General features: G+C 37.2%; 2 protein-coding genes across 6 annotated transcripts; one reads left to right on the top strand and one right to left on the bottom strand.

Annotated features, from left to right (window-relative positions):
* Nucleotides 1-362: 362 nt before the first annotated feature.
* On the top strand, nt 363-13138 carry LOC147300560 (adhesion G protein-coupled receptor F1-like). 3 transcript variants are annotated; one of them, XM_086285135.1, is made up of 10 exons: nt 363-736; nt 861-1079; nt 1839-2373; nt 2468-2646; nt 5269-5445; nt 5549-6862; nt 6957-6998; nt 7472-7522; nt 7643-7709; nt 7943-13138. In XM_086285135.1, exons 4-10 carry the CDS (start codon nt 2476-2478, stop codon nt 7999-8001), a joined length of 1881 nt encoding a protein of 626 aa, XP_086141261.1. In that variant the 5' UTR covers nt 363-736; nt 861-1079; nt 1839-2373; nt 2468-2475; the 3' UTR covers nt 8002-13138. The 3 variants fall into 3 exon arrangements, with proteins under 3 accessions (XP_086141261.1, XP_086141262.1, XP_086141263.1); XM_086285136.1 differs by lacking the exons at nt 363-736; nt 861-1079 and having other exon boundaries at nt 2371-2646; XM_086285137.1 differs by lacking the exons at nt 363-736; nt 861-1079; nt 1839-2373; nt 2468-2646 and adding an exon at nt 4606-4837.
* Nucleotides 11547-17677, bottom strand: LOC147300559 (PAN2-PAN3 deadenylation complex catalytic subunit PAN2-like). Of its 3 annotated transcripts, none has more exons than XM_086285138.1 (13): nt 17043-17677; nt 16080-16635; nt 15808-15950; nt 15523-15629; nt 15328-15426; nt 15102-15230; nt 14700-14837; nt 14552-14611; nt 14213-14461; nt 13925-14068; nt 13647-13826; nt 13488-13539; nt 11547-13137 (listed from the first exon to the last, which is right to left on the bottom strand). In XM_086285138.1, the coding sequence occupies exons 2-13, from the start codon at nt 16157-16159 to the stop codon at nt 12953-12955; spliced, it is 1566 nt and encodes a 521-aa protein (XP_086141264.1). In that variant the 5' UTR covers nt 16160-16635; nt 17043-17677; the 3' UTR covers nt 11547-12952. The 3 variants fall into 3 exon arrangements, with proteins under 3 accessions (XP_086141264.1, XP_086141266.1, XP_086141265.1); XM_086285140.1 differs by having other exon boundaries at nt 16076-16635; nt 17043-17675; XM_086285139.1 differs by having other exon boundaries at nt 16080-17677.
* Between the last annotated feature and the right edge of the window lie 470 nt (nt 17678-18147).

The following is an 18147-nucleotide window of genomic DNA, read 5'->3' as shown; positions in this document are numbered from 1 at the left end:
TATCTTTTTTTCCCCTACAGTTTATAGGAAAAACAAATGCAGCAAACCACAGCTTCTCACTCATTCACCAATCCATTGGTCCTGAAAGAAATAAAATAAAATAAAAAATTAGTGCATTTTTACAAACAAAATCAGATTTGCGATAGTACTGGAGTTGTTTTGGAGGTTGTGCTGTTCAAGTTGTTTGACCTCCTACATTGAACTCTTTGAAGACCATGAGTATTCATGGAAACAGAAAAGCTATTTACAAAAGGATTTACCAAGTAGGCACTCAAAAATACATACATGAGGTGATCAGGGGAAGTGGAGACACATGAGGACACAGCTGACTAGAATGAAACATAATGACATTAAAGGGGAGGGGAGAGTAAGACTAAACACGTAGTACAAAGAAACACAAGACCTTTCAAAGTAAAATAGGAGCCATGGGGACACGAGCCAACAGGGAATACTTAACACAGGGATGACTACATAAATGGATCTACTAAAATGGCCTGTATTTATATAGCGCTTTACTAGTCCCTAAGGACCCCAAAGCGCTTTACATATCCAGTCATCCACCCATTCACACACACATTCACACACTGGTGATGGCAAGCTACATTGTAGCCACAGCCACCCTGGGGCGCACTGACAGAGGCGAGGCTGCCGGACACTGGCGCCACCGGGCCCTCTGAACAATGGAACAATGGAATTTTTGACCAGCTAGCAAAAATCTACTCTATGATATCAGATGGTAAGCACTTGTCTACATTTGTGATTTTATTCAATTTTACATATATGTTTAATGTCATATCAAAAAACACATGAGATCAGATGATTGTTTAATCATTTTTTTATATTTATGTTCATTTTTATAGAGCCACGTTTTCTGGATTTTAAAATTGAAGGTAGTGGATTTTGGGAGGATAAAGTCATTGTAACATGTGGCCATCCACCATTGGATCTCTTTGGTACTGACTGGAGAGCAGAGTGGAGACGTGATGGCAATGTCATAGTTGCAGATGGAGTACATACCATTTCAAAAAACAACAGTCACTCAGTCTTATCTGTGTCACAGTTCATTCGTGCTGACAGTGGTAAGAAGCAAACAACTGCATTCCATGGGGAAATTCACAAATCATATACATTTAAAATGCGAGTGTAGTCTCAGCATTTTTTAGTGATTCAGCAAGTGCAATTACAACATTCTGATTGGCTTAAGGGTAAAACTTGTTTGGTTCAGAAAAAAACATCACATGTATCTTTTATCATAACTCTTTTACGTGGCCTATCGACACAATTTAAAATCTGGTATATAGTTTGAAGTCCGCACTTCTGACCCAAGTTGAAATGGAGTCGCTGGGTCGCTGCAACCCCAGAGGGTTAAGGAAAACGTTGTTACTGCAATGGAGCAATCAATATTAGTGCAGAAGGACTGAAATCATTTGATTTAAATAGTTAAACCATTGCTGTTGCACAAGCCTTTCTCAAGAGAAAGAAATACCAAATTACAAGTGCCAGTGTAAATGTGTACTTGTGTGAACACAGATGTCAACTAATTCATATTAGAAATCCTATTTAAATTTGGAAATAAGTGGTTGCTGAGCTCTTAATAATATAACAGTAAAATAAAATGTTGCTAGACAGAGAATGGTATTCTTGAAACAAAATGGAGCAAAAACTCGTTATCAGCTACATTATTGCTTTTTTGTAGGAAACACTGAATCTGCATAGGAGAACCAGCCATATTACAACTGTATAATACAGAAATAAGTGACACTGTCAACCCATATATTATTATTTTTGTTTGGCAACACTATTTTATTTATGTATATAATAATTTACTTTCATTCCAGGAAATTATGAATGCAGGCTCATACGGGAAAAGGATGAATCATTTTATCGACAACGATCCAATGGAGCCTTCACACTCAAAGAGAAACCCTTGATCAGAGTGGACCCAATTCAAAAATTTTTGAATTGTAGTGGTCAAAATGTGCCACTAAGCTGCACTGTCAACAATGACTACAATATTAATTTCACAAACGTGAATATTAGCGGTAAATCTGAAACAAAGAATCAACAAAATGCAAATCAGCTATTGGGAAATAATTTCTCTGCTCATCTTGCAATACTTACGTTATTTACTAATATGAGACAAAACTTTTTAAAAACTAGTCTGATTAATATTACATCAGATCTGAATGTTTAGCTTGTATTGCTATTCATATTGACTTTGTTGTTTCTGCGATTTATCCAAAGGTAAAAAAAGCATTACCTATCAATATAAAACTGATAGCTGTACAGACAAAGAGCAGGATACAATTACCTGTCAATCAACTACCTATCCTGAATTCAAAGAAACAATAACACTCAGATTTTACAAAGGAAGTGAGTATTAACACATTATAAAGCAATTTATTAAATTCAGGTTAAAAATTATCTACATTTAATAAGGTCTTTTTTTTTGTTTTTGTTTTATTAGATCCTCAAATGTGTGATGATAAAGAATTTGGAAAGGCAGTTAGTGGTTCCAGAGCCAGAATACCCTGTGCAAACAATGAGGTAGGAGAAAAGAGTGCATTGTGCAACATCACAACATATACTGAAATACGAGACACCTGCATACTGCAACCCATTAAGGAGCTGCTTGACCAATCTGAGGTGACTTATATAAACTGCCATGTTCTTTTTAGTTCTTTGTATTGTGGAAAATGTACCTTAGAGATAAATCACAATATTACATATTTTAAAGAGTTTAGAAAGTTCACCTAAGTGAAGCCACAAAAATATTACACAAACCTCTCTTTAAGTTACTCTTTTAATTAAAGTTAATTTGCTATGTGTTTTACTTGACAACTGTGACTATAAATTTCAAAACTAGATTATATCAAATGATAAGATAGGCTCTTAAATGACTAATTTTTTCTACTCTACATTTCAATTTTGCTGATGATGGAAATGACCATGTAATGTAATGTAAAATATAAATGGTTCTCAACACAATCCTGTTGATTCTATTCTGGGCTATAATGGAAGATGAATCCACCTCTCAAATTATTACAGCTCCTTCAACCAGTTTCCAAATGGATGGTATCCTGTTAGACAGCAAAACGATCATGGTCTTAGGATTAAGTGGTGTTTTTATTTCTTGGTGAACATACTTGAGTTTTAGTTGACTTTAGTTTTCTAGTGTTAGTTTCAAGTTCCAGGGCTCTATGTACTACAAAGTAAGTTAAATATATACAGGGATTCTTTCCATTATTTGGATTCAATTGCCCTAACGTCAAACATCACAACTACTAAGTTAACTAAGTTTCAGCTATAAAATTAGAGATATAATTCTCCTCTTTCAAGGAACATTTGAATTCTCTCTCTAGCCCAAAATGGTTAAAGCATTACAGTGATGTGAACTGCACATGTTAACTAGTATCTAGTAGAAGCTGATTTTTCTGTCTGTGTTCAGACAACAGTACCTTCTGAATGCGTTGTGCTAACATGATACTTAAAATATCACCATAAAGCTTGTCTTCTCTTCCTTCCGAAAGCATCAGAGCTGGGGCAGGTGCTGTGCCAATGGTGAAAAAAAAGAGTTAAATAAATGTTTAAATTTGCATAACGCAGTTTTAGTTATTATTCTTTCAGCTGGAACCTTGATGTTGTTTAATAGTCTGAGAATAAGTAAAATACAAATACAAAATGTAGGAAATGTAATATTCCCTAATTTAAAGTAACCAATTTATATTGTCCACAAGTACAAATAGATGCCCCTAAATTGTACGTGCTTTGGAGTTTGTAAGTGCTTTTTGAGTTTTGGGAGCTGAAAGAGCCGGTTCTCTAAAAGGAGCCGGAAATCCCATCACTACAGAAAACCCTGGTTCACCCCAAAGTTACCCGGATAAGACAAAGTTCTGCTTCATAGTACAAACCTCAGAAAGTTAAAAAGAAAAAAAAAGATAAAAAAGGATAACCACTGCACCAAAAAACCCCGCACAACAGAAATTAAAGTAAGCTGCAATGAGTCAATGCTTATCAAGTCCTTTAACTTTGTGCAATACATGTTTTACAGTTTTATACCATTTGTGATGACAGACAAACTGTTAATACAATTTGTGATGACAGACAAACTGTTAATACAAAATAAACTTGTCACCCATTTAATAAAAATAAAACTTGTCAAATAAATAACCACAAAGTAAGCAGGTAGTTTAAGTTTATAAAGTATGCACAAAAAAACACTTTTTCAATAAATAACCACAAAGTAAGTAAGTAGTGTTTCTTTGTTTTGCCACTACAGCACTATTTACAATTTGTGATCAGAAGACATGGAAAGCACAAATGAAACACGGTATTAGCGATGGTAAATTCGATTCTTTTTACTGAATCGAGTTTTAATGAGTCACTTACCAAAGTGAATCGATTTTTTAGTCATTTGATTCACTGTGTCAGTTGACCAGAGAGTGCAAAAAATGTACATTTTCAATCAAACTTAATTTGTTTCCCTTTTCATGTAAATCCTACTGCTAAGATGAATGATTCTAAAAGAAAACAACTATTTTATAGAGCAAAAAAGAGCAAAAACATTTCTAAAATTAAGCAATTTCCTATCAAAGTTGCTTAATAAACATTTATTTTATTTTATTTTATTAGTATTTTCCTTAAATGTGTTAAATATATATTTTCTCATCTAAATGTCCACTGAGCTGTGAGCCAGGGGGCGGTAATGCGCCTTAACATTGGTTGCCAACCAAGAAGAAGAAGAAGCTGTGAGCCAGGAGGGAGGGGGTGAGCGAGTCCTAAGTGATTCGCTTAGGCAGAGCGATGCTACTGTGAACCGAGGAGCTATTTTCTTGATGTGAGCTTCTACTCAGGGTTTTTTCTTCCAGTTCAGAGCAGAAGTTTTTTTGTTACGATACTGGATGTTGTGTTTTTCTCCACAATTTTAATTATAAGCTAGATACATTGCTGCTAACAGCAACAGGGATGAGTCAGTGAGTCAGTTGGGCTTGTGAATCATGATTCATGAGTCAGTAAAGTGATTCTCGAGTATTGAACGATTCGTTCATGATTCGCGCATCACTACACGGTATTCACTGTTCGGTTTATAACTGCAGGCAGATTAAGGTTAAAAGACTGTAATAAACGTAAGCCAGATTCTGTGAGGATTTCTACAAACAAAAACCTTTGAGATAGGAATTAGTAAATAGGAAGCCCAAGTTTGTCATTCTAACTTAAACATTGAGTTAAATTGTGAAACTAAATACTTTTTCTCTTCAACTCTTGCAGGTCTTGACTGCCACTACACTGCCAGCATTTTTGCAACAGCTCAGCAATGTTACTAATGGGAATTCTGAGCAAGTGGTTAACTCACCTAAAAATATTGATGCTGTTGTTCAAATCCTCAGAAATGTAGCCAACAGAATAGAATTATTCAATATCTCAATCAATGAAAACTCAATGAAGGTACATGCTAGTTTACTGAAGTTTGAGTATTCTAAATAATACATGCTTTTTTTTAATTTTGTATTTGTTTATTCAATCTAATACTTTTTTTTTTTTACTGTAGGATATCCTGATAACTGCAGGTGTTCTCACCACAGATCAGGCAAGGGACTCATGGAACTTTCTGAACAAAAACAATGAAAGTATCTCGTATAGCATCTCTAACCCTGACGGTGTTAGTTCATCATTATTGCAGTCTCTTGAAATAATAACAAAACACCTTGCCAGTTTCAATAATTCTGGTATTGACACGCCTTTTATCATCTTGAACAGAACTATATACACAAACCCTATCATTGGTGATTTTAATTCTTCAGTGGTGATAGAAATACCACAGAATGAGGGTAAAAATAAGTCAATCACAGTGATAACATTTGCCTCGCTGAATAATGTACTCCCTGCAAGAGAAATAGACAATTCATCGATTAAGGTCATCGGTGGCAGGGTTGTACTTGTTCAGTCCAGTGGCCAAATCAATAATATCTCTTTGACATTTGATATTTTAAATGATACACTGAGAGATCCAAAATGTGTCTTCTGGAACTTCAATCTCCTTAATGGTCTCGGAGGATGGGACGATGAGGGCTGTGAAGTGGTAAATACAAATGAAACTGGAACTGTCACCTGCAACTGCAACCACCTGACCTCATTCTCTATCCTGATGTCACCAAACAGTCCAATTAGCCCAATTTTGGACTATATAACCTACATCGGAGTTGGCATTTCCATGGGTTCCTTGGTCATATGTCTCATCATTGAAGTTAACATTGCTGTGTCCCTCCTGATTGCAGATATTTGGTTTATAATTGGAGCAGCCATTTCAAATGCAAATCATAAAAACCACTCAGCATGCACTGCAACTACCTTTTTTATCCATTTGTTCTACCTAGCTCTGTTCTTCTGGATGTTTGCCTCAGCTTTGTTGCTGCTCTACCGTACAACTAATGTCTTTGGTGGGGGTTTGTCTAAAGCATCTATGCTGGCCATTGGATTTTCTCTAGGCTACGGAGCTCCTCTAATCATAGCAACAGTAACTATAGCTGCAACTGCACCAGACAACAAATATATCAGAGAAAATGTAATCTGCTGGCTCAACTGGGATGAGTCCAAAGCTCTACTGGCGTTTGTGATTCCTGCACTTTCAATAGTGCTGATAAATCTCATTATCCTGGTTGTGGTTTTGTACAAAATTATAAGGAGAAGGGTTGGAACAACTGCTGCACAAGCAGGTGAAAAGAGCGTTTTACTGGTTATTGTCAAGAGCTTGGCTGTGCTTACACCATTTTTTGGAATAACTTGGGGTTTGGGAGCTGGACTTCTGGTGCATCCAAGAGACATAGGAATCAATATTGCATTCGCACTCTTCAATTCGCTACAGGTACAAATAAACTTTTTACCTTTTTATACCATAATAGCAGAATCTTTAATCACTGAATCCTTGATAACGGACATTACTCTGTCTTTTAAAAAAGGGCTTCTTTATTTTGGTGTTTGGAACACTGCTGGATGGTAAGGTATGTACAGCTCAATTTTAAGTCAAGTTAATGAATAAGTGCTTATTGTTGAATTACTTTAAATTAATGTTAAATGATATAATTTGGTTTAACCAACAAAGTGCTTAATGTCTACAAACCTTTACTGACGAAGGAATATGAATTGTAATAATACTACACTAAAATCCTCTTGTCAAGTCAAACTTCTGCCTTTTAGTGCCATTTCATGGTTTCTCTGTAAATCCATATAAATGACTAATTCAGACTTGATGGTGAAAGTAGCAAACAGCAGGTGGGCCCACACTTCAATAAATAACAGTTATATGTATGTGTTCGTATCCCACACAAGCACACAAAAAAGCAAGATAAACATCACCATAGACTTACAAAAAGATTCCTTTTAGTGTTTGGCTGGGCATCATGAATTAATTTACTTTTACAGCTAACTTGTGCAACTTCCATTGTAGTGTAACATTTGAGATTTCACTTACCAGGTGCGGTCAGCAATATCATCATATGCACGACCGTCCAGAAGTGGGACAGGGGTAAGAACAGTTTTCGTGTTCCTTTTTTCTTTCCTTATTTTTGGATCTCAGCCAACTTGTTTTTTGTTTTGTTTTGTTTTTTCAAATATTGCATGATTTGTTTTTTGTATTGTATTTTAGAGCACAAGTGCTGGAAACTCATCGTCAAGTGGACTTCGATTTTTAAGGAACTGGAGACGTGGAAGAGGTAAATAACAATTAAAAAATTAACATAAAGATGCAGGAAAAGCTGTGTGTTGTTAGGTGTGCTTGTACCTTAATCAGGCAGTCCAACACAGAAAACAATTGGATGGGTTGCACATTAACACAAATTAATTTTTTTAATTTTATTTATTCATACAATTATTTTACTTCTTACTTCAGTGTCTACTGTGTATTATTTTTTGCCACAGATTAACTATACTGCTCTGTTTTTTTTAGATGGCTACAACATGACATCCAGTGCATCCAGTGATTTACATTCAGCTAGCAACACATAATGAATGCAGAAATCTGTGGTTATTCAGATAACCAACAAGAAGTCAGGCTTTTCTTTGTTCCTTTTTTCCATAGTATCAGTGAGTTAATCTGTTGTGTTTTTATTAATAGCTTATATAATATTTAATCCCAGAAGAATTTGGCTTGGTTTTTAAGGAAAACAAATAAAGAAAAATATGTGTGCTCACCAAAATATTTTTGAATGGCATAATAAATTTTGGAATTGTAATCAAACTTTAAAAAAAATTATGTCATCGTTTTCATCTTTGATTTTGATTTGCATGCATGATTATCAACACAGCACAGAGCATAGATTTGTAGTTATACTAATAGATTTTTATCAATCTATAGATGTTTTTAAAGAAAAGAGTTGAGTGTTCTTATATTCTAAAGAGTGAGTAGATTTGATGTCTGATGTAAACATAAGTAAAACATTGTACTCGCAATATACACAGAAATACAAACTACCTTTGTTTAAAAAAACGTTTTTGTGTTGGGGACATCTACTCAAAATCTTGCCGTTTCATTCTGTGTCAGTATGTATCATGGCACACAGTCCCACAAAGATCCACATGAAAACTGTTAATTGAGCTGTAACAATTTCATTCATTTGTAATTCAATAATTTCTGGTAATCTTTTATTTTGTGCATTTTGTGAAGTAGCCATGTGTTGTAAAGATGAAACAGATGTCAGGGAACTGTTGCACATTAGGTAGATCTTAATGCTGAAATTTCTCATACTCATGTTAATTTTACCCATATTTATTTTTTTCTTTGCAGAACAGATAACTGTTATTCTAATTAGCACCTTCATAATCTTTACTGGCTACTCAAAGATTAACTAAGTATGCTTTCTGTGCGCCTTTTGTGCATTTAATGTGGTATGTTTTTGGATAGCTTTGACATGCCTTAATTTTGATCCTGATTAATAATGTATACAACTAGCTTTCTATTACTTTCTATTACTAATTATGTCCTGAATTTGTTAAACTTTTATTCAGAATTTGGTGATTTAAATCTTTTAAAAATACCAATCTTGTGTCAAACTCCAGCTTCACACACCCTGTTAATCTGGCAGATTTGTTTGAAGTATCCTAAAATCCAAATTCCTAAAACAAATAAATAAATAAATAAATAAAATAAAATAATAAAAACCTGAATTGGAATGACACACAGACGAAGTTCCTAATAGTGGTGTGCGGATCGATATTGAAATATCGATTCTTCCGATACCAGTAATTTATGTTCTAGAATCGATTCTCATATTAAAATATCGATATTTTAGTACTTTGGGGTAAATTTGTAGTGTTTCATTAACAGGAACAGTGGAAATAAACTATATCATTCGGATCGTCTAAATTGGAAGGAACTACTTCCTCTTACGCCTTAGTCATTTGTGAAATACGGCTGGATAAATGTGTAGCAGCCTCTGGCATGCACACTCACAGCAATGGCTGAGCATAAACGGAGTCATGTGTGGATGTATTTTACCTCCACAAACAGCTAAGACGCGGTTTGCGATACATGTGGCAAGACAGTAAGGTGTTGTGACAGCACCATTAACCTCGTCAAACACCTGAGAGTAAATCATAGAATATGATGAGCTTATGTTGAGGCGAACTGAAGAGGAGTAGAGGGACAGACTCAAGCGCAGACCACAAACTCCTTTCGAACAAGAGTGAATTTATTTACAGTGATCTGCCACAGTGCAATATATATACAAAGGTGTTTGGGGGAAAGGGCCAGGGTTCCAGGGTCCAGGAGTGAAAGGGGCCGGAGTCCAGGGGAGGGGGTTTCCACACACAAACAGCTCCTCTTTTCTCCACCACTCTTCTTGCTCAGTCACAGTTGCACAGGGAACGGGTCCGGTGCCGATCTGCGATGCGTTTGTTGTTCTCTTTTGTGCGTAGTAGGGCCGCTTGAGTGGCCCGCCAAACTCGACAACACCTGTGTAAATTCATTTCTTTTGAATTAATCCCTTCTTCTGAAAAAGAACCTCTCCTGGTTTAAATGGCACTTTGGATTTCCTTACTTTCTGTTCCGCTCCCAACCCCAAATAGATGCTGACAAGCTGACACAGTAACATGGAAGAGGAAAAGAAGTTGGAAGGAAAAAAAAATAAACCTAATGCCTAACAATGAAAAATGTAAAATAAGATCAATAATAATAATAATGATAATAACGGTAAAAGATGAAGCAACAAGTTTTTAGTTTCTTGTTTATTCCAAATGATCATCCAGATGTATGTGACATGTGATGACAAACACCATGTTTGTCATCACATGCTTAAACTCATCATATATTTTTACATATGCTGAACAGGCAGTCAGACATGCTGTCACTGTGGGGTAGATAACTGCATGAACACCATACGGCAGGGGTCTCAAACTCCAGTCCTCGAGGGCCGCCGTCCTGCAACTTTTCCATGTGTCCCTGTTGCACAACCCGTTCTCACTCCCGACGCGTAACACACCTAGTAGGTCATTAGCAAGACTATAGAACTTGACTGCATGCTGAGTTGGAAATTCAGCCATTTGATTCATGTTACAGCAGCTCATGAGTGAATGAACATGGTGCAATAAAAGTATTTTTAGAAGTATATGTTTCCAAATACATGCATTTACTTACTCGATGTTACAATATTTCTGAGAGCTCGTTTTTAAGCCTCCCAGTTATCAGTTTTGTGATCACACTATTGCTTTAACATTATTGAGACTACACAACACATTCATCCCTGACCTCCTCATATCCAGCTGAACAGGATTACTATACTGTGTAGATTTACAAATTCTTTCGTGGAACATCGAAATCCATTGTGTTGTGTAGATTTTTAACATATCTCCTGGATCATTACTAACTGTATGTTTGGTTTTACTTGTAGAGTTGTTGTAAGACCAGACAAGGAGCTCGAAAAATTTTATGGTTCCCAAAACAAAACAAGCCAAAAAAAACAAACAATGAAAATAATGACAAACCTTTAAAAACAACTGTGTGGAAACGGTAAGAGTATGCAGATCATCCAGCAGAGGGCACCATTATATCAAAAAAAATCGTTCAAATGTGACTTAAAGATTTATTAACCTTCTCAGGCTCAAATTAAGTTTTTGTTGCTAATGTACAAAAGAATACCTCCAGTGGTACTTCTGAGGGGAAAAAAAAAAAAACCTCATAAAATATGTATGTGGGGTAATCAGGTTGTTTAGCTTTTACTTGTTGCAAATCTGCAACGCCTGCCTTGACAGGGTTAAATTAAACACATCTATTAAAGTATGGTTACTACTTTTCAAAGGTGGTGGCTGTAAATGCTGCACTTGAAGCACAGTCCTTACCAGTTAGGGCTTTTTAAAGAGCTCGAGGTGAAATATTGAGGACATTTTTTTCCCCCAAAAATGTTACATGTGTCATTTATAGAAGAGAAATAACAGCTTTTGAAAAATTAAAAATCGATCTGAATTCTGAGAAACCTAAAAAAATAAAAATAAAAATCCAGCTGTAAAATGAACAGTGCAACAGATTTCACAGAAGCTGGTGAAACAAACAAACTAAATTCATTGTGGTTGGAATCTGTTTTAATCAAGATTTGCATGGATTCATGCACATTCTCCACTTCCTGGTATCAAACAACAAACATTTTACAGTTGTTACACCCCAGCCCAGGGAAAACTGGCGTGCAACAGAAGAAAAATAAAAATAAGGAGAAATGCCCCCACACTCCCTGCTCTCAAGGAAGACGAACCAACAAAAACAGCTACCACGGATTTCACAACAGCCTGTCAATTTATCAAGTCCCAAAAGGTAGCAGGCGTCAGGGTGAGCATGGCCAAAACAACAAACAAAAACTCTAGAAATGAAATGCAGCTGGCTTACCTTCACAGAAAACCCCAAACGAAAATTACAGGTGTCTTACCTGCCTCCCTAACCAAAAACAGGAGAAAAGGTTCCCAAAGAAAAATGGCTTCTCACCCCTACAGCTACCAAGTAAGACAAAGTATCGACAACTATTTACATCTATATACAACAAACTATTTACAACACAGGGGGAGATCGCAATAATCCATCCATCCATTCGCTAGCGCTTATCCTTTTCAGGGTCGCGGGGGGTGCTGGAGCCAATCCCAGCTGTCATAGGGCGAGAGGCAGGGTACACCCTGGACAGGTCGCCAGTCTGTCGCAGGGCTAACACACAAGGACAGACAACCATTCATACTCACATTCACACCTAGTGGCAATTTGGATTATCCAATTAACCTATCCCCACAAACTGCAAGTCTTTGGACGGTGGGAGGAAACCGGAGTACCCGGAGGGAACCCACGCAGACACAGGGAGAACATGCAAACTCCACACAGAAAGACCCGGCCTGATGGTGGAATTGAACTCAGGACCTTCTTGCTGTGCGGCAACAGTGCTAACCACCGTGCTGCCCACAACAGCAACAATGACAAACTGAAATATAGGGCTTAAATACATAGAGGGAGCTATCAGGGAATGGACAACAGGAGGGAAACACAGCTGGGGCAAATCAGAACTGACGAGACAAGGAAGCGTAAACTGAACACACTGAGATAAGACAGACCTTCAAAGTAAAGCAGGAAACACATAACAGTCACGCCTAAACAAAACACTGACAACATTGGATTGTAACACAGTGCTCAGGATGACTTCATTTACATGCAACAATTTTGTTTTTTTCTTTTAAAGAAAAAAAAAAGGTTCAAATTCATATTTTGAATGATCACTTTCCCCCCTGTAAACCTCTCTGAAATAAAAAGCTTATATTTAGATATGATAAAAACAACTGAGTCACTGACTCAAAGCAAATAACTATAAAATATGATACAAAATAAGCAGCCCGAGCATCCTCAGGTCATGGTGTTGCTCACAGTCCCATCACAGAGGGAAGCACAGCAGCACCCGTGGATGGAAGGAGAGTGCATTCAGTCCACTCAGACGGACTATCTCATGTCCGAATCAGGGACTTTCCAGTTCAACTGGAAGCCTTTGTCGTAGACTTCGTAGAGCACCTTCATCACGTAATGATTCCCTCCTTCCTGATACAGCTCCAGGTACTTCCTGTAAAGCTTCAGGGCTGTGCATGAGTCCTCCGTGCTGTCGTGGGTTTCTCCCTGGATGTTGAGGCCTGTGGACATGAAAAAAAGGTCAGGAATGATTAAAATGAAAGTGTTCAGCTTCAGATTACAGTGTGGATATGAGGAATTGACACGTACGCTTTAGTGCATGAACTCAAAAAAGCCTCTAAATACTTTGTTGTTCAGATTTAATTCCAAGATGAGTTTGATGACAACTAAAACATCATGAACTATACTGACTTAATACTGAATACTTAACTTAATACTGACAGTAATATGAGCGGATTATCCAGTTTACATATTTAAATCCTAATCCCTCTCACTGTAATAATGTGATTTAATTCGATTACAGACTCATATTTGGATTAGATTTTTGTTTTTTTTATTTCTACTAACTTACCAAGAAAATACCAAGCAAGGAATTTCGTGTCGATAACTTGATCTTTGGGAACCTTAAGAAACAGAAAATAAAAAACATTAAAATCAAAGCACATCTATAAAAAAACATCTCTAAACTATATGAACTAATTTGAAATATATAACAGATGAAATAACGTACCACTAAATTAATGACACGAAAGTCATTCTGCAGGCCGTGGCCGACGAAGCGAACTCCTGCATTGATGAGGAAGCGTAGCTTCAGGTAGGTCGACTTCAGCGTGGTCACGTGCTTAGAGGATACTGTGGCATCCAGGTCTCCAGGTTCGATTCCAGAGTATTTTGTCAAATAGTCGACCACCTGGAAGAACAAATTGACAAGTTAGCGGGTGGATCCTTGAAACATTATATATTCATTCTTTCAGGTCATCGTGGTCTTTTCTCTCTGCAGCTTCTCACCTGCTCCTGAGTGGAGATGTAATCATCGATGAAGGGGACCCCCTCGTTGGGCCCCTGACCCCTCACACAGGTGATCCTGGCCACAGACATCTGACTGGGCGTGATGGTCGATTTGGTGCCGTCGCTATGCAGCACTGCTTCCTCCTGCAAACGCACACATTCAGGGGTCAAATTTGTTTTAAATACTTGAGTCAGATTAGCTGAACTACTGAAAATATGTACTAGGAATATTTAAAATTGTTTTTGATCCTATATTATAATAAATGATGGTATCATAGCCAGACTTACCTCACTGAGCTTTACAAACTCAGCGTCCAGCCCCACCAGGTCACCAGCCTGCGGCATCTCACTGACTGTGAGTGGGATGAAAGTGGCGTCTGTCTTGCTATGCTTCTCAGTCCGATATAAGTCGGATTTGACTTCAGACTGATTGTGCTGACACTCACTGCGGAGGTCGTATTTGGTGTGGTAGTTTCTCTTGGCGTAACACAGGATGGCTGGCACTTTCCAGCTCACATCAAACTGTGCAGCCTCAGTCTGAAAACAAAAGGAGAAACATTTTTAAATGACTGCACACATTAAAGTTAGCATGAATAAACAAGCAGGAATCTTATCTAGGATCCTTACCTGCTCAATCGGCTCAATGAGGAAGTCATTGAAGAGGTACCACTGCTGGCGAGAGACTCCCTGAAATAATAAAATCATTTTGAATGTTAAAAATGAAACTTTTTGTAGTCAGCAGATGTCAAACTTTTCTTATCTAAGCGTCGCTCACCTCTTTTCTTTGATGGTAGGTCTCACCCACTTTGATGTGTGCGACCATATTACCACCCGCGCCAGCGTCCAGGATGTGCGGCACCGTGGCCACCAAGTCATACAGAGAAGCTCCCTCCGCCTGTTCAGCAGCACTTAACTAGTAACAGAAAGTGCAAATAATTGTAAGATAAACTTTTTCATTTCACAAAAGTTGAGAAATTCATGTGTTACAGAAACAAAAACACTAAAACCAACCCATAGTTCAATATCTACAATGCTTCAGATTAGTGTAATAATGTTTTAAAAATATTGCTCCTGGAAATATGGATTTAATTTTGAAGTGAAATTTTAACTCAGTAATGAAAAGTTACTCAGTTATTTCTTCAAGTGCAAAGATCAGCTGAAAATCTAAAGTCCTCACCTCCTCGCCCTCAGGCCAGCTGCTGATCTCCAGTCTCTGACTTTTGCTGAGGGACATCTTGAGAGTGGCGGGGATCCACACGTGACGCTGATCCTGATCTGTCTTCTGCATGGATTTGTTGAAGGTGTACTATAAAAACAGAAACATGGGCAATCATGTAAATAATGAACAGATAAATCATTACTTTCTTTTAACTGTATTTAAACACAGTGAATCAGTGGCTTACCTCGGCCTGAACCTTCCAGAATTCGGCCTCTTTGCTGCTGTTCACCTCACAGTTTATCACCAAAACATCTGGGAGACGTCGAATGTTGCGTGTCTGCACCTACAGTGTAACACAAAGAAATGATTACCCTGCACAACAGGTAACAATCAACCATAAATGAATTGTCATTATGAGTGAATGAAAGCTGTAACTCACTGTGGGCTGATACTTGTCACAGTTTCCACACCATGTGTGAGATCTCTGCTGCAGGCAGATGCTTTTCTTCAGGATCTCAGCAAAGTCGTGCTCCTTTATTCTTTCTCCTGAAGTGTCAAAGTACAATGAATATCAGTGTATACATCAAATCAAGCAGATATTTCCCTCTGCTCATTCAAAAACTAAATTAATTCAAACCATTATGTAATCATTAATAGTTCAAGTTTCAAAGACAGAGTAATTCACAGTCACAGATATCCATGCTCTCAGTGCTCTCAGACTCACCTTGAGAGTCAGGGTAATGCATGTTGAACAGCAACACGAGGGAGGAGTAGACTGTTTCTATGCCACAGAGACACGGGCTGCGGTTCTCAACTTCAGAACAAAACAGCTCTCTAATGACAGAGTCGCCAGGGGAGCCCAGAGAACTGCAACACAAACACAAATCACAGTTTCAGAAACCAGAAGGAAAACTCTGCATTTATAAACAAACATAATGATAAGACTGGGACAGTGTCCAGTAAGAATGCAGGTCAACAACGATGTGTTTTACCTACTCCTGGTCGTCCTGTAGGCCCGTGGATCCTCCTGCTCCTGTGTCTCCTGGAAGAGCTGGTAGAGGATGAAGTGATTCCATCTCTGGATTAAGCGACCTAGCTTGACTGTTCCTGTCGTCTCCTCATAGTTTTTAACAAGTTTTTTCTAGTTTGATGTCTTTAGTGTGATGATGTTATTCTGATGTGAATAACTTTTTTATTTATGCTCTTTTATAAATTAATATTTTATGCGTATATACATGCCTTGTTAGTTTCTTACTTCATGATATACAAGAAAACATTGACAACTGTGATTAATAAAGAATTGTCTAGCAGACCAACCACTTATTAGATCAGAACTTTTAAACTTACTGACAACTGGGCTGAATTAACCACCCTGCTCGCATTTCTGTTGTTTTTAACAGAGGCAGCCCAGTTACTGTTTTTAAACTGTTCTTGTTTTTTTTCAATCCCTCCTTTACGTTCAGGCTGCCCAGACATCCACTGCATGTCTTCCTGTTGCAGGTGTTTGGAGCCTGACAGGAAGGGCATGGTTTGGTTTTTGGCTTTGTCATTTCTGCAAATGAAAATGGAACATGTAGGGATTATTTCAGGTCTGTTTTGGTGAAATGATTACAAAAATAATTTATGACCAAAGAAATAACTTATATTACGAGGCAGTATTACACCATATTTAGAAAAAAAATCAATTACGAGATTAAAGTCGTTAATATTGAGTTAATTACGTGAATAGGGTTAAAAAAAACTGAATTGATTACAGAAAAGATACATTGCTAAAATCGAGCAGCACTAACATTAGCTGGGTGGCCAAGCAAGTGTCTTACACATGAGAATACATCACCAAAAAAAATTAAATAAACTTTTGCAGAAGTAGTTCTCTTGGTACACAGACTGCTCTGTGAAAACATTTCAAGTTTAATATCAGTTTAACATGCAAATTACCCACAGTTTATTACAACTTACTTAGCTAGGATCTGCCTCGTGTCGAGTCGAAAGATTCGCTGCAGGACCGTGAGTTGAAAGATACATTTACTACGACTCCCAAGATGCATTGCAGTAAAAACCATCCAATCGCCTTGCTTAAGATCTGTTGACATGTCACTAAAGGCGCGCTGTAGATAAATATTGCAATTTGTAAAAAATAAAATAAAAAAATAAAATTTGCAATTTGTAATTACATAATTAAACACTGGGCCAGTTTATTTTCGTATTATCGCTGGTTATTATTTTAGAGTAAATAAAGGAATAACGGGTAGCACCAAGCTGTTGTTATCTTCATTTCTATAGCAACGGCGTTTGAGGATTATGGGTAGTGTGCAGTTACGGGATTAGTGCGCCGTCTGCATAAATTGGTCTGATTGGTTGGAGCCGAGCGCATCCAAAACTAACAGTGGTGGAGTGGTGGATGAATCTATAAATGTGTTTTACGTGTGAAATGAAAATAATAAACCTAACAAAGGATTATATACGTTAAATCTGCGCACTTTCAGCTCGTGAATCACTTTGGAAAACACTGTGTGATGGCCACAACATGAAGCGATTTTATTGTTGAATTATCCGTGATACTTTCATGTGTTTTTGTTGAGAAATGTTAACGATGTCATTAAAAGAAAGCATTCAATTGGGGGGGGGGGGGGGGGGGGGGGAACCCTAAGCATTTATTAAACCTCATGTTTTCCTTTAAACGTTTTATTTTGCTTTATATTTTAGTGATACTCTGGTAGAGAGGCTCTTATACTGTTAATTCAGCATATACTAAAAAAAATAAAAGCCTTTAAAAGCCTATTTCTGGACAATTATTATTTTATAATTATATAATTATATAATCAACTATTTTGCAATACTTCCAATCAACACACATCAAAAGAAAAGCTTGTGATGGCATCACATGAGATAACTTAAAGCTCAAAGGCTGTTCCATTGACATGTAACCAATCACTTCAAAGCACAAAACCTCTAATGTCATAGTCTTTTTGTGTGTGTGTGTGTGTGTGTGTCCTGTCTGGCACTGTAGCAATCAGAATTATTGTCTGAAGGCCAAGAAAAATGCCCAACAGATTTACTTTCC

The sequence above is a fragment of the Aulonocara sp. 'chitande type north' Nkhata Bay genome, unplaced genomic scaffold (genome assembly GCF_057382095.1).
Source record: "Aulonocara sp. 'chitande type north' Nkhata Bay isolate Kocher_YH1m ecotype deep benthic unplaced genomic scaffold, A_spYH_male_GT1.1 unmapped_scaffold_31, whole genome shotgun sequence".
NCBI lineage: Eukaryota > Metazoa > Chordata > Actinopteri > Cichliformes > Cichlidae > Aulonocara > Aulonocara sp. 'chitande type north' Nkhata Bay.
The sequence above is the reverse complement of the archived record's forward strand: the minus strand, read 5'-3'. Positions and strand labels throughout refer to the sequence as shown.